This window comes from Parasteatoda tepidariorum, chromosome 7 (assembly GCF_043381705.1).
Source record: "Parasteatoda tepidariorum isolate YZ-2023 chromosome 7, CAS_Ptep_4.0, whole genome shotgun sequence".
In the NCBI taxonomy this organism is placed as follows: domain Eukaryota; kingdom Metazoa; phylum Arthropoda; class Arachnida; order Araneae; family Theridiidae; genus Parasteatoda; species Parasteatoda tepidariorum.
In genome coordinates, this window is record NC_092210.1 from 27,231,973 (window position 1) to 27,247,978 (window position 16,006).

The 16,006-nt window shown below is 27.3% G+C and overlaps 1 protein-coding gene across 2 annotated transcripts; it reads left to right on the plus strand.

The window, feature by feature from the left end:
- Positions 1-39: 39 nt before the first annotated feature.
- On the plus strand, positions 40-12,080 carry LOC107441697 (uncharacterized). Of its 2 annotated transcripts, none has more exons than XM_016055046.4 (8): positions 40-158; positions 536-603; positions 5,826-5,910; positions 6,000-6,072; positions 6,212-6,276; positions 6,416-6,533; positions 8,304-8,338; positions 9,143-12,080. In XM_016055046.4, exons 2-8 carry the CDS (start codon positions 557-559, stop codon positions 10,400-10,402), a joined length of 1,683 nt encoding a protein of 560 aa, XP_015910532.2. In that variant the 5' UTR covers positions 40-158; positions 536-556; the 3' UTR covers positions 10,403-12,080. The 2 variants fall into 2 exon arrangements, with proteins under 2 accessions (XP_015910532.2, XP_042903130.1); XM_043047196.2 differs by lacking the exon at positions 40-158 and adding an exon at positions 319-432.
- The last annotated feature ends 3,926 nt before the right edge of the window (positions 12,081-16,006 follow it).

A 16,006-nucleotide genomic window follows, 5' to 3' on the forward strand; every position in this document is an offset into this window, starting at 1 on the left:
ATTGCAGACGAATTTATTTATTTAGAATTTAAACTACTCAACTTTACTTACCAATAACTTTTCTTACTTTCCTTTTAGTTCCCGCTTTCATTTGTTTTGTGTATTTTTTCGATATTCTTTAGTTCTTTCTATTAATTATTCCTGAAGATCTTCTACAAGTAATTTTTTGAAAGTTTTATTCTTTTAATCTCTACGTCATACTTTTAGCACATGAATTTTCCTAAACGATGTTAACTCTAATAATGGAACAAAGAATGCATGTCTCTTTAAAAATGTTTTTTGTTCTCTTCTAAGTGAAATTTTTATTATAGTTATTAACATTTTGAAAAGCTGAATACTTTGTTTTTATCCTCATTTTTGTTATTCTATACTTTTATTTCATTTATTGATGTATTTTTTACACTTTCATAAAGAATTACTAGCATTTTTCTTGTAAACAATGTTTTTATTCCTTTGTATAAAAATATTTTATGCATTTCTTAAAATATCTTCAAAAAGGCTTTCAGTTTTATTTATTCAAGTTCATTTTTTTTAGTCGCAGTCTTTCCTCGTAGTTATGGTAAAAGTTCGAAAATTAGGCCTTCCACACCACGTCAAGGAAAGGTATGGTATCATGTTTACCTTTGCGTTAAATACATTACGAACTTTAAATTTTATTCTATGTTCATTGTTCTTCTTTCATCCCTAGGCATTTTCCTCTTTACTTTTTAATATATTTGTGTGTTAATGAATTAATGCCTTATTGAATAAGAATGGTTTTTTTAAAGGATTAATAAACTTTATTTAGTGTGCATTACTAATAGTTTTTTAAATTACCTGTATTTTATTTTTTAAATGTGTGACGTTTTTATTTGTTTAATTTGCAATCTGTATTACTTCTGTAGTTAAAGGGGTTCTTGTGTAAAACTATTTTGAAATTGTTCTAAATATATCATTTGCAATGTTTTCAAAATTGAAATGGCAAGTTTATTCCACAATGAAAAAACAATCTGCAAAACTAAACAGGAGATATAAGTTTCTTCCAACTTAAGTGGAAAAAAATTTTATTCTAAAAGAAATAGTTTTTTAAAAAGTTTATGATAGCAATCTAGTTTTAATAAGTGAGAACTAAAAAATAACAGAAACAAAGTACTTTTAAGATGTAAGAAAAATTTAACAAATTGGGATAAAATAATATGTAAGTAGCCTCATCAAACTTTATTTCATGATTTTAAACGTTATATATTGAACAGCTAGCTGGCCCATTTCTTAAAATGAAAACACATTACCTCTTGGAATATATAGTAATTTCTGTTTGCCTATATTTTCTGTTAATTAATACTTATAATATAACTTAGTTTATATTCTCACTACTGCAGTTTCTGTTTGTCTCGTATATGAAATATACATAATATGTGTGTAACAAACATTGTAGTAATTGGGTGCCATTTTGAGACCAATTTTAAATCTCATAAGAGCAACTTGGAAAAGTTCAAACTCCTCATTAACCCAGCTCTTTTCATATCTCGCTGTATTAGCTAATAAAGATCCGGAACCTTGCCTTTGCTCTTATCAATACTTGAGCCTTTACACTTCATTTTTAAAATACTAAGGCTCACAGTTTTCTGTTAATTGTTTCTCGTCAACCCCTGGAATAAGTTTGATAGTGTACACAAGTCAAAATTGATATTTCACCTAACAGAAGACACTTTTGGAAACTGTATTTTTACTTTAAGGCATAACCCCCAAGGAAATATTACAGCAAGATTTTCTTTTAAATACTTTTTAAAATGTGTTAGTTGTTTAACTGGCCAAAATTAAACACAGTAGAAAACCATTTATCCGGTATCCAGATAACCGGGAAACCAGAAAAGCGGGAAAATTTTTTGATTGGTTTTCCCGCCATTTTAAACTAGAACGATTATGAAAAAGAGCGGAAATGAACTCATCCTTGAAGCTGAGAAGAGGAAAATGTGAGGAAGGAGAGAATTTTTTTCCCCTGTTTATCCAGAGAAACATTTCCTCCGTGACCTTGAAGGGAGGAATGTTTTATTTTCTCCTTTAGGCCGTCAATCAAGCTCAAGGGTGTGGCATGCAAATTTCGTTTTCTATTTAATTTACGAGGGGGGGGAAATGCATTGCATGCATATCAGTGAACAGAAGATGAAAAAGAAAAATATATTTATCTATTTGACATCGATTAATAAAAATAAAATCTTTTTCTTCTGAATAAATTCAAGTGCGGTATCATTTGCAAGTTTTTATTGATGTGGAATCACATCTGCTGTAATTAAATATCCAGTTTTTATCAACAAAAAAAAAATAATAATAATAAGAGGAGAATTGTTTATTAATTTAAACATAGATTATTTTAAGAAGCAGATAGCAGTTTTGTTTTTCTGATTCCACTACGTTTGATTTTATTTTTTCTTTTCACGATAAATTTCGCACTTAATAAATTAATTCTTTTTACTCATAAATTTCATCATTAGGTTTTTTTTAAAAATTCCGTTGATCTTGTCTTGCTCCGGGTTTCAATATTTATGCTAGTGCCTTTTTTAACTATCGTTTCGGTTCGATAATTTTCAAGTGTTATTATTTAGATTAATAAGTTTTCCTTTTATTTTATCGTTTCCCCCCGTATAATTAGGTATGAAATATATCGCGTTATTTAACCTTTAATTTTGTTTATATTAGTTAATTTAGGAATTGTAATTATTTTTAGAAAATAAATACGAGAATTTTGTATTTTTAAATCTTGTTTTTCTTGTCTAAACTTGCAAATTTTTTTATTCTTTTAAATATTATTTTTTTACCATTTTTGTTTTCTTTTTAAAGTTAGGAGTACCTTTCTTTTTTCTCTTACTTTATGCATTACACTTTTTCCTTGTAATTCGGGTTCGATAAAACATCGATTAACGACACTTTTTGGTCGATCCAGAAAACCGGGAAATTCAGACATCCAGGATAACGATGGTCCCGAGCATCCCGAATAATTGGTTCTCTACTGTATTTCATCTATAACAATTATTATGAATGGCAATGTATTTCTTTGCTATGTTTGTTTTTATGTAAGTAATGTTTGTTTATTAAGCAATGTTTTTGATCATACTCTTTAAAGAAGCAGCTTTATTATGCTGAACATGCAACAAATACAGCAGCTATCTGTTTGGAGGAATAAATAACCAGTAATGAACTCTATAAATGCAAAATGTTATAAGAGTAGTGCAATTTTTATATATAATTAGTCATTGTATGGTACCCTGTGGCAGAATTTTTTTTAGGCTTTCTGTGACATACCTCTCTAATAGTAATATCTTTTTGCAAGATACTTTTAAAAATAACAAATATACATGTTGCTTAATTAAAGTAACAAAAGCATCAACTTCAAGAGAGAATAAAAGAAACTTTTCAGATCAAATAAAATNAATGTAAGATCCAGGAAGAAAAGTGAAACGGATTTTATTCTAAATGGCGTAATTCGAAGCTTTTTCCGAAATGCGAGAAATTGGCGAATTTTGAAATTGATTTATAGAATGCGCGAATTTCTCGCGGTAATTATTTTTTATTGCGAGAAAAGAAAAAAAATATGCGTGATTCTCGCGCTGTAGTGAAAACACTGATTAATTCTGAAGAATTTGAATATAATTCTGAAGTTTGAGTATAATTCTGAAGAAAAGATAAAATCTTTCGAAAATTTCTGCAGAAAAAAAAGAAGAAAAGCTTTCTACTTTAGAAAAATCTTTCTGCAAGAACTCGATAACGTTCTGCGACAATGTCGCCATGATTCTGCCATGGTATGTCGCCATTATTCTTATGGTATAAAATTCACACAAACTTTTGTATCAACACATAGTTATTTATTATCTTAAATTGTCTGAAATTTATTATTAAACAAATTGCACACTCGTAAAATTTACTCGCGTGGAAATTCAGCTTTTTTGTCTTTTGGCAAATCTCATCCCTGTTAATAGAATTAATTATTACATAGTCGATTATTTTAGAATTTTTTTGCAATTTAAATAAAGAATAGCCTAAAAAGTATTATACATTATCATTTATAGTTTTTACACATATTTGCTAAGTTTCGAAATTCGTGTGCTTGCAAATTCATGTTCTGGAAGATAAATGGAAACTCGAAATATCAAGAATTGAAACTACTTGTAGATTACTTAATACCGAACCATGTGTTTTGTACTGCTGATTTTTTAAAATTATATTCAGGCTAGTCAATTTTGTCGTTTTTTTCAACATTTTCACTTTAAGAATTTAGATTGATTTTTTATTATTATAATAATATGGCTGCATTTTAAGAGAACATTTTATGATAGATTTTATTTTTTTATTGCTACTTTTTTCCTGTATGGTTAGGCAGATAACTGGTAACAAAAAAGCTGTGAGTTTCAAATTTATAGTTATATTTGAGGAATAAAGACCATTTTTTCTGTTTCTCCTTTGTCTTTTTTTTTTTTTTATTTATTAAGTTTCCTTTTTATCAGCATTTTCTAAAAATTCAGCCATGTGAAAAAATTAAATTGAGACTAGCAATAAACTTTCTATTAAAAATTACGCAAAATTTTTGTTTTGATTTTTTCTTTTCTAAAGAAACTTAGGCTTATATCGACATTTTTGTTATGAAACAGCAATTAAAATGTTTCTTAGACTAACTTATTTTTTCTTCACTTTTCGTGAAATTCAGTATAATAAGAAAGCTGAATTGTTCAACTTTCGAGAATTCGAATTTAATTTTATTGTTTTGTTTCGCTTTTGTATTTAATCCTTTGTTTTTGTTGCCATTTGTATGATAGCTCAGCAGTTTTAAGTGTGTCGTATGGACTATATTTTTTTAACGTTTTATTTTTACTTTTTTGGGAGGAAATATTTTTTTTTTTCCCTTTACCCCACTCAAATATTGCAGCTAGGTTTTGATCAATCTTTAATAATGACAGAACTTGTTTACATCCATAAAAAATAATTACAAAATGTCACTATTTATCTGCCGGATATTCATGTTGGCAGCGTGTTTTCCTATCTGTGTTGGCTGCTATGATAATATAGGATTGAGTATTTGCCCAATCATCTTAATTCAGTTCTTCCGAATCATGATATTTAACCAACTTTAGTTGCAGAATTTTTTTTTTACACGGAAAACGTTGATAATTACATTTAAAAAATGACTAAATGCTAAAATTACACTACTTGATAATGGGTGATTCTGTTTCGGAACAAGTCTGAATTAATCCTATCAGAACAAGAAATTATTTCAATCTAAATGAACTTATTTAATTTTAACCAAATGCTGCAAAATATAACAAAAAGATTATTTTTAAGGACTAGCATTTGCAAAGCTAATGTTAGAAAATGGAATAAACCTTTTTTACGAGAAAAAAAATTATTTGTTATCTATCTGGATAGTGACCTAACAAAAGAAAAATAGCAAATGTTTATTTAGTGGTATTCTAAAACAAAGATATAAACAACTGACAGATTAATTGCTGCAAATAAATTTTAAATAAAATTATTCGATTGGTTAAAATCAATGCATTGAAGTTCTGGGTGAATATTTCAAGTCCTGTTAAAAATAATAATTAAAATTAAAGCGTAAGTGCTAAATTAAAGAATTAAGGCAAATCGTTATTGGAAACTATAACACACAGCCTCTAAGAAATCTTGGTAAGTGCAAGCAAGGTAGTGTTGGACCTTCTAGTTTAATTTGAAAATTATTAATCTTTATTATGATATAAAATACCAACTCATATTTTTTTTTATAAATTGTTTGTTCTAAAATTTTCTTTTTTGATTTAATTTTGAATTATTACTTTATTGTTATAAATTTTTGACTTCAGAATAAGACACCAGAAACTTCAACAACAGCTAAGCCAGATTGCAGACCAAGTGCCAAAACCATTTGGAGTTAATAAGGAAACTAAAGTAAATTTTTATATAAGTAAAAATTAAAAACTTATTGAATTTCATTAGCATTTCATTTCAATTATTATATTTTTCTTTTCTATTTTTAGGATACTAAACTTCGCCGTATTATATTGTATTTGAAATTTCTACATTGGAAGAAGTTTGGATTACTTAAGAAAGGTAAGTTAAGCAGTTTCATGTTTTAAGACTAAACTAAACATTTTAAGTTTTCCTCATGCTTACATTTTAGTCATATTTCACATTATCTGTTTTTTTATGCATAACACATTTATCTGCAAGATTTATTTTATTGTTGCAGGTCAGAAAGGGTCTAAAGCCATCGATTCAGAATGCAAAGTTAAAGTTACTCAGCAACCTTTAAAAGTAACTGAAAAATATATTTATAATTAACTATTTGTTATTAATTAGAAAAACTTTTACAGTATTTTAAATGATTCATTATACATTAAGTTATATGTTCATTATACGAGTTATGTTTCTTTAACCCCATTGTTTTTTTTAGTTTCCTCTTCTGACGAAATTTTGCAGTAAAGCTCAAATTATTTACTTGAAGAACCCCAAAGCTACTGAAAAGAATGAAAGACCCTCTTATAGCAAAGAGCAGGATTCGGAGAATTTTAGTGAGTCATACGTTGTAGTGTAACAAATTGTTTCCTTATGACAATATATTTTTATCTACTTTAAAATCTGTGTCATAATTTACGTAACCCATAAAAATAATAAAAATAAATAAAAATCATTCTAGTTACATAATAGCAAGTTATTTACTTATAAATTGTGATTAAATCCAGTTTAAGTTTTGCAATAATGATTATTTTTATGTGCAATATTAGAATTCTGTTTTATGTGCAATATTAGAATTCTGAAGTAAAACCTTAATAACTTATTTCTATATGTTTAGGAATCAGGGGTCTGTCCAGACATTTTGTGAAAGGTCCGTTTTTCATGAAATTGTGAAAAAATTACTCACATTCTTTCAACCAGGGTCCGCTTTTATGAATTTGTGCAAATAGGGCCCGTTATTGCAAAAAAAAACTTTTTCAAGGAGCCTTTAAATTTTAAAGACATACAAGATTATGCTCAACACTGTAAAATTATAATTAAAAAAATTAAATTTTAAAAAATAAACAACAATTGCTGCTTCTAAATTAGAGATGCAACATACAAATATTTGGTATTTAGCCTATACTGCTGAACGCAGAATATTAATTTCGGACGAATAATGGAAGAATCGTCTGCCGAAGACAAAACTTAATTCGTTTACATCCATCTTTCTTGTTTTCTGCCCTGGAAAGGGTTTATTCGATTAACAAAATAATAATGAAGATAAACAAATTTGTGAAGGGTCCGATTAAAAGAAAAATCATTTTGTGAAGGGTCCGTTTTTATGAAAAGATATTTTGTAAAGGGTCCGTTAACGGACCCAAATTTCTCCTAAACAGACCCCTGAGAATGCATTAAATTGTGTTTTAAGGTACATAAATACCTGGATCTAAAATGCTCTTTTGTTAATTTTTGGGATTTTACAAATTTTTAATACCTTTAATCAAAACTTGTGTGTAACAAAATTTTCTATAAATTCAGCTTATAAAAATTCAAATTTTTTAATTTTCACAAAATCTAATTAACTAGAAATTTACTGTACTCCCTTGTCAATAGCTCCCTTCTTTTCTCTTTTTTTTCCGCCTAAGTTCTCTTTTACACGTGTTAACCACCAATTTTTTTTCTTCTTTACATAAATTTGCAAGAGTAAAACGCAACTTGGGAAGAACTTGGAGAGGGAAAGGCAAAGAAGGATTCTGCTATGACAGGCTACAACTAAAAATACTTTTTTTATGTGCAAAATGCAAAAATGGAAGCAGTGTCCTCCCTAAACGTTTTTAGAAAGGTGACTAGCTCTGCTTGCCCTTTGATTCTTATAAATATGCCTCCTTTGCCCTTTTTGTAAAAAGTAGTTGCCATCCCTTAAAATCACTGCCTTTTTGTTCAAATTCCATTTTAAAAATAATAAATTCCCTGATTAAAAAATAATTACGCACTGATAAAATTATCTATGTTTATAGGTTTAATTCTGATTACTGTTATAAATTTTTTTTTGGGGGGGGGGATTTACCTTTTTAAAAAGGTAGTTGGGCTTGTAAAAGTTTAATTTAGGCACTATTTTGTAGACTAATGTTTTAATAACAATATTTTATCCAAGCAAAGTATATTTTATTTTTGATAATCTCAATTAATCAAAGTGATTCTTGACTTATTTAACAGTCTTAACTTTTTCTATGAAATGTATCAAATATATTTTTTGTGACTATTATTACATTTATGTATTTTATATTGTACACTTTTAGAGTACTTATTATTTATTTGTATCTAAGCTTTATTTTTTATTTTAGTTAATTTTGAAAATCAATCTCTTGATACTGCAGATGTAAGTTCTATTCATACATTTATTAACATCTAAATCTATTCCATTTTTATTAAAACTGTTCATTGTTCCTTATATTCTAATTATATAATAACATTCCTAACTAAAAATGTATGCTTCTTAAAATCATTAATTTGGTTTAACAAGTTATTTATTTAAAAAAATGTTTAACTTAAAAACTAAAATTTTTTTTTGTGTTAATCTTTTTCTCTTTGAGAAGACTAATATAACTGACGGTTTTGAATTTGATAAAATTTGACTGTACAAATTTAAAATTTGCAAAAACATTTGTCAACTTCAAATATAAATACAAAATCAAACATGAAAAATTTCAAGACAGCCCATGTCAAAACCTGCTTTGGTGAACAAAACTAAGAGTTGTCAATATAGATGAGGATTTCAGTTAATTGTACACAAAAATAAAGATATTTTTCCTAGGGTTATGGTTTTCTTATATCTAACCTTAATTTCAGTTATTTTAATCATTGATGTTTTCAAATATTTAATAGCAAAGGGTTAAAAATTGTTCAACTGGAAGATGTAGATGTGTTATATATTCCTTTTATCTATATTTTTTTAATCATTCCAGAACTCTTCAGGGATCAAAATAAAGTGATTATTTAAAAAAATTTAAAAACATTAAAAAAAAATTCCGAATATTGTTTTCAAATGAATTGCACAACATAAAAATATGTTTCATAACCTCAATTTTTTAGTATTTATTTTACATTTATTGATAACTACAGGAATTTTTCATCTATTTTATACATTTTAATTCTCTTCTTAATAGTTTTAACACATTTACAGCCTTGCATAGGTTCTGAAAGTGATACTTCCTGTTTTGCTGACAGCAATACTTCAGTTTCTGCAAATCACTTTAATTCATTTGAAGGAAATGATGATAAAGATAATGTAAAGTACGTGCCTAATGGTGGTGTTGCTCAGTTTTTACCTCATGAAGAATTTTCTCAAGATTTAAATAAAGAAGTGGGCTATTCCTATTTATATGAAAATATTCTTAATACACCACCTTCTGATAATAGTTCAGTAGAGAGAAATATGGTTCCTAACCCTGAATTAAGAGACATGCATCTTAATAGACCACTTATGTCTGTTCAAAATGCTTGCAATTATACTGAACCGCATCAGTTTTCAAATTCTGTGATAAAACCTTGTGTTCCATTTAAAGAACATTATGAAGTAAACAATTATTGTTTTCCAAATAGCCCACATTGTCATTGTGGAGAAAAAAATATAAGGGCTCCATTACCTCCTATATCGGCATTTTTACCTCAGAGCTCCAGAAATTTGAGACATGATTATAGTGACTATTGCCTAAATCAACCATCATATCAAATGAATCGAAGTTCAGTAAATTCTGAAAATTTGTTTAATAATTTCTATGGTGGAGAACAAAGAAGTATCTCTATGAACTCAAAATTGTCACCAACTAATCAACCTTACTCTTCTGAATTAGTTTCTTCTGAGGAATCAATTGTTACCTACTTTTCTAATGAATGGCTTTCTGATGATACTGTTACTGATTCTGGTAGTTTGAAGGAATCTCCTATTAAGCAAAACTTTGAAGGCAATGAACATTCAATGCACGATGAAAATAGTAGTGATTCAAGTTTGATTGATTCTAAACATCGTAATGTTAATTTGAAATTGCCCAACAGTAGAGGCAACATTGAAAAAACCAATAAAGCAGCTACTCACAAATCTTTCCATACTTTTAATGCAAATAAAGCATTTGAAAAGAATCTCATTGTTTATCCTCAAAGTATGCCACAGTTGCCTTTTGTTGTACGAAAAAAAAGGGAAAAACCGGAGAATGATGATAGTTGTGTGCCTCAGTGTGGTTGTAAAATAAGTCCTTTGATTAAAATCTGTGAACCTGATAATGAAACAAATTATCGAAGTGCATCAAATTGTGATATTTTTTCTAGTAAGCTAATTAAGAAAGAGCCAGATGATTACTTATTACCTGCAGAGGAGAAAAGTTTCTCCCTCAATAATTTTAGTCAGTGGTGTCCTACGGGTTATTATAATACATTGCAGATGTGATAAGTTTTCTTTTATACATCATACTTTATGATTATTTATTTGTAAAATGTGTTTAAATGCATTGTTGTGACTTTTTATGAATTTATTTCTATATTTGTGGTGCTCATAATCTTAAAAAAGAAATTTGCTGTGAAATTTTAATAAGAAAATATTTAATGTTATTTCATTAATGTTATAGCATTATCTAACAATTTAATCTACATTTATGAATAATGTAACTTTTAAAAGAAATTGTTTTTAGTATTGTGTTAATTTCATTATTGCATTGAAAATAACTTTTTATTTCTCTTGTAAATAAAAGAATTATCAAGTAGTTAAAATTAAAATAGATAAGTAACTTAAGTAATATTTGATTATTAAGTAATAATAGATAAGTAACATTTTTGCCCATACTTGTTAACAAATTGCAATGTTAATTTTAATTTTTTTACTAACAAGTGCCTACATTGATGTATTAAATTAAGAATTGGATAAATAAGGCACAAATGAAATGCCTCATGCTTTAATAATATGCTATAATTTATCTTTAAAAAGAATATATTCTGATGTTCCTACACAGTCCCATACTGTGCTAATAAATGAATTAGTAGTATGGAAATTTTAAGTCTCAGATTTTTACACAATGGGATATCTTTTTAGATTGTTTTTACTCTAACTATTTGTTAATTTTTTTCATTAAGCATTTTAGAATTGTTGGTGTCAATGCTTTTCTAAAAACTATTAAAACTTATTAATATTTGATGTAACTAAACTTTACATCATACTTTAAAACTTATTAGTAATTAAAAACTAATAAAAAAGTTAAAGGCATCTTTTAAACAAACAGTTATTGCATTCTTATCCTTATTACAAAGATTGAAGACTTAAGTCTCATTCCTTTTTATAATTTTAGATTTTTTTTTTTTCTTTAATTTAATACATTAAATTCTTTTAACTTCAATACTTTTTAAAAAGTATTTTTATTTGTTTAGATTTTAATTTTCATTCTTGTTTTAAATAACTAGTTATACGCCTTAGGATATTTCAGTGTGTAAATGATTTTTATGTTAATTTTTTTATGTTTTCCTTAAAAAATGAATATCCTTGTAGAGTTTATTTTTCTTAACAGGATTCACAAAAAAATTTATGATGGACCCTATAATGTCTTTCAAAAAAACAAAAAAAAATATTTGATACCTGTACAGTTATTTTATTAAGGCAAAAGAAGGGTCTTAATTGTATAATTATAAGCATTTCTTTTGTGTTTCTTTACATTAGTTTTCCTTATTTATTTTATTAGATTTTATGACGTTTTTGAATCTGATAATGTGCAATATCTGTTTCAAATACATTTTTTATCTGGGCAATATCAGTACTCAAAAGGTATCGTTTTTTTATTTGTAATTAACTTATTTAATGAATTTATTTGTTGCATATATTATTCATCCATTAATAGTCATATTCTGTGATTTTTATTTTCGTGTGACACTGTGATTTTTATTTTTTAAATTTTTTTATTTTTATTTTACTTTTAATTGTGAGCTAATAATTTCTTACTTACTATTAGCTCTTTCTTATTGCTACCAGAGATTAACTTAATAAGCTTAAGAACAAAGGAAAATTTCCTGTTTTGTACTTGTGATATTTATATAAATGTATTTTTAATAGATTTTAATAAATTTTTCTGAAGTTAGAAAAAGTTTTCTATTGTTATTTTTGTGAAGAGAACAAAAAAAAAAGCATAAAAAGGACTGGGCTATAAATTGATGTATCGAGACATATCGATTTAACGCATATATCGGCAAGACGATACAGCGACTTTCATTCAAGGCGGTGCATCAGAAATCTTGTTTAAGCCGTCGAGTAAAGACAGCAAGCGAAAAACGATGTAAGCCTCTTCTCTTACGTTCCGATGTTAACCCACGCTGTGGAAGACGATGTTCGTTTCGTTATGTTGAAATGGCCTTGATTGGTGAGCTGTATAATCAGAGTTATGAGAACACATATCGTTATATCGCATGTTCCTTTTGGCACCTCTTAGCTTTTTTTTTTTTTTTTTTCTTTGCCGCGACTTTTCTTGTAGATAATTTTCAGTGGGACTAACTTCGTGATCGCCGATGTTACCTTGTTCTGAAGGCAATCTATTATTGAAAAGAATATATAAAGAAGAGTTTCTTCTTTAAGTAGATAAGTTTTTTTTTAAAAAAAAAACTTTTTCTTTTTAAATGTGAAAATTATCGGCTATCTAATTTAGGCGCCTATAAAGAATTGAATTTGTTAGGTTATTTTTTTACTCTTAATTTATTAAAAACTTTTTGGATGAAACTTCTAACAATTTAATGAGTTTTTAATTATAAATCTTGTTGTTTTTATTTTTAGAAATAAAGTGAAAAAATTTATTTTTGTCATTTGGATTTGGAGATAAGTCAATCAACTTAGTTTATACAAAAAAAATTTAAAAGGTTTGCGTATTTTATTCATTTTTTTGAAATCATTTAGCACTTCTTTTTATTAGAGAGTATAATAATCTTTTTTAGAAAATATTCTTTTCATATTATTTGTTAATTAGCTAAATATATTATCGAATATCACAATTTTTTTTATTTTTAAGAAATTAAATCTTACTTTGTTCGTTCATAATTTAATTATCTGAAATGATAAGGTCCCCGCAGTGGACTGATCGTTAAGACACGGTTCCCTGCAGATCACCGAAGTCAAGCATCACTGGCTGCGGTCAGTGTGCGAGTGAGTGACCACTTGGATCAGTCTGCATAGTGGCCGAGGTTTTGCGGTATTGGTCCTCGTTAAACTGTTCTACCGTAAAGTGCTAGACTTCGCATACAGGTCGTCGAGCTACCAAAGCGGGGGGTGCCATCCCATCTGCAGCGGATCAAAGTTGTGATGGCATGTCTTCGGATCATCCTCAAGGATGTTTCCCAGACCGTCGTCGATAGCCCATTGTGCAGCTCTAGTGTGACGTAAATGAACTATAATAACTGAAATGATAATAATAAAAAATAGTGTTTCAAAAGCGTTTTTTTTTTCTAAAATTTATTTCGCACTTTGTTTTAAACATACAAATAATTTAATGTTTCATTTAGAAATTGAACATTATGATCGAACTTAATAATTATGTAATTATTTATGCATAATACAAGAAAATATTAATTTGTAAAAAACGCTTTAAAAAAAGTTTTTAACATTTTGTTTTATGCGTATTATGAATTTCTAAACAAACATTTCAATAAATATTTTAAGTAAGATTTGTACATTGTAGTCAATTTATTTAATATCTTTCTTAAGCAAAACATATATATCTTCAAATTTATAAATTGATTTAAATCAATCTGAGTATGAAGTTTTGATAGAAATCTGACTTTCTGTGCCTTACAAATAAGTGAAATTCAAAAATACTATATCGCGATTCAAAACTGACAATGCATCACGATATATAATTTCTAATATCGCCCAGTCCTACTTAGGATGCATAAATTTTTGCAACTTAACTATTTTTTAATGTATACGAAATTTAGATTTTCATAAAATATATATATAAAAGTAAAATAAAATAGTTTGTCCTACTTTTAAAATTATTTAGTTTTGGAAAAAATGTAATATATTTCTTTCTAAAGTAATTTAAAAAAATGCACTGATTTTTGCCTATTAGCTCCATATCTCCGATTTTTAGAAACTTAAATTTATTTACGTTTTTTTCTTTAATACAGATTGGTTCTATTTGTTTTGTTTATTTTAGTTAATTACTGATGCTTAGAGGAATAAAATTCACAAAAAAATTACATGTGAAATACGTAACACTAAAAGTGTTCAAGTGTCATAAAATTATTTAAAAAGCATTATTTAATTTCTTAGACATCCATTATGCTTACTTTAAACCAAGTTAAAATGGCATTTTTACTCTAAATAATTATAATTAAAAATACTGAACTATCCAACATTTTATTTTATTTGTTTGCAATGTTTTGAATTTTAATGCTAAATGAAATTTCTCTGAAATATTTTTAAGGAATATTGCTCATACCCAAACTATTTCTATGACATGTTAGTTTTGTTCATCAAATTTAATTATAGCCATCTTGAACTAGAAGATATTTTTTCAAATTAGTTTCCATTGACATTTCACTGTTTGTTCAATTATATCTAGATTTTAATATGTTTTAGGGTAGTTGTATAAATAGGTCTGTCAAGAAGTTGAGTATTTTCTATCTAGAAGTAAAGTTTGCTGCATATTGAATGAAAAGTGGTGCATTTCAGATTAAAAAAAATTTTTATGTTAAGCAGAAATTAGCTCTTAAAGTTAGGTGAAATTTTCCTTTAATTTATAGTACTCCCACTATATTTATCACTTTTACATAATTTTATTAGCCTTGAATTTGATTTGTATGAAGGATAAAAGATTATTTTTACCTTTACACTTCTAATTGAGTTGAGAAGTGCACTCTTAAATTCTGAAGCATAAACAGTTATAGTAAGGAAGAAAAGAGTTTTTCCTTTTATGGTAACATGTGTATTATAAGATTTATATAGTTTTCAAAGCTTTTTATTAAAAAATGTTCTCATTTTTTTTATGAAATCGTTTAATATATTTCTTTAATCAAAAGTTTAACTCTTTGATTCAAAATAATCATTTGCTCAAAAATTTAAAGCTTAGAAAATTTCTGATATCAGCGTTTAAATTTCTTTATCTATATCATATGAAATGCTTATACATGGTCATAATTCTTTGAAAGTGAGATTGCGCTCTTCTCGTTTAGCTAATTAAGGTATAAGTTACTCATTAGTGGGAAAATAAAACTGAACTCTACATATAAACAAACTAACTACTATATTTTAATATTAATTATGCTTATTAATTCAGGTTACATATTAAATTTGAGCTTATTTTATTTTTAATGATGCTTAATAATATAGCAGGAAAGAAGTGCTAATAAAACTACTAAAAAAATACAGAATCCACGGAAATCAACCGAAAAAATTTAGATAAAGATGTTTCTGAGTTGAGATCTTTTCTGCCTCTGCTTTGTCTCCCGATTGCAAAATTTTCAATTACGCTTGTGGTGAAAGTTTTTAGGATAGCCCTCTTCTGTGCTATTTTCATTGGAATGACATGAATATTAATCGCAATAGATTGACGAGGATAAACCTAGCTGACACAAATCTTTGGACATTCAAATTGGAGATGGCGACTTGCTATTAGTAGTAAAACTGTTCTCATTGTAAAGTATAAATCTTCATAAATGATTTAATAGTCGGCACCAGGGTATTGGCAAAAAAAAAAAATATAATAATTCCTATTCCTTATTAAAAATAAATACACTGGTTATCATAAATTAAGGAAAAATCACAAAAATAGCGATAACTCTTTCAAAAGTAAGCCAAACCGTGCAAAATTTGCATATGTTGTCCACTAAGAGTAGCTGAGTAAAATTGCAATATGCAAATTAGTGGCGCTGCACTCGGCTTACGTCATCTGCCTGGAGCATAAAAGTCCAAGTTTGAGAGAAAGCACACAAATTTTACTGTGATTGCGACATTGAAAATCTGAGATAGCCAATTCGTAATAATGACCTCTAGGCATCATTTGCCTGAAGAACTACGATGGAGAGC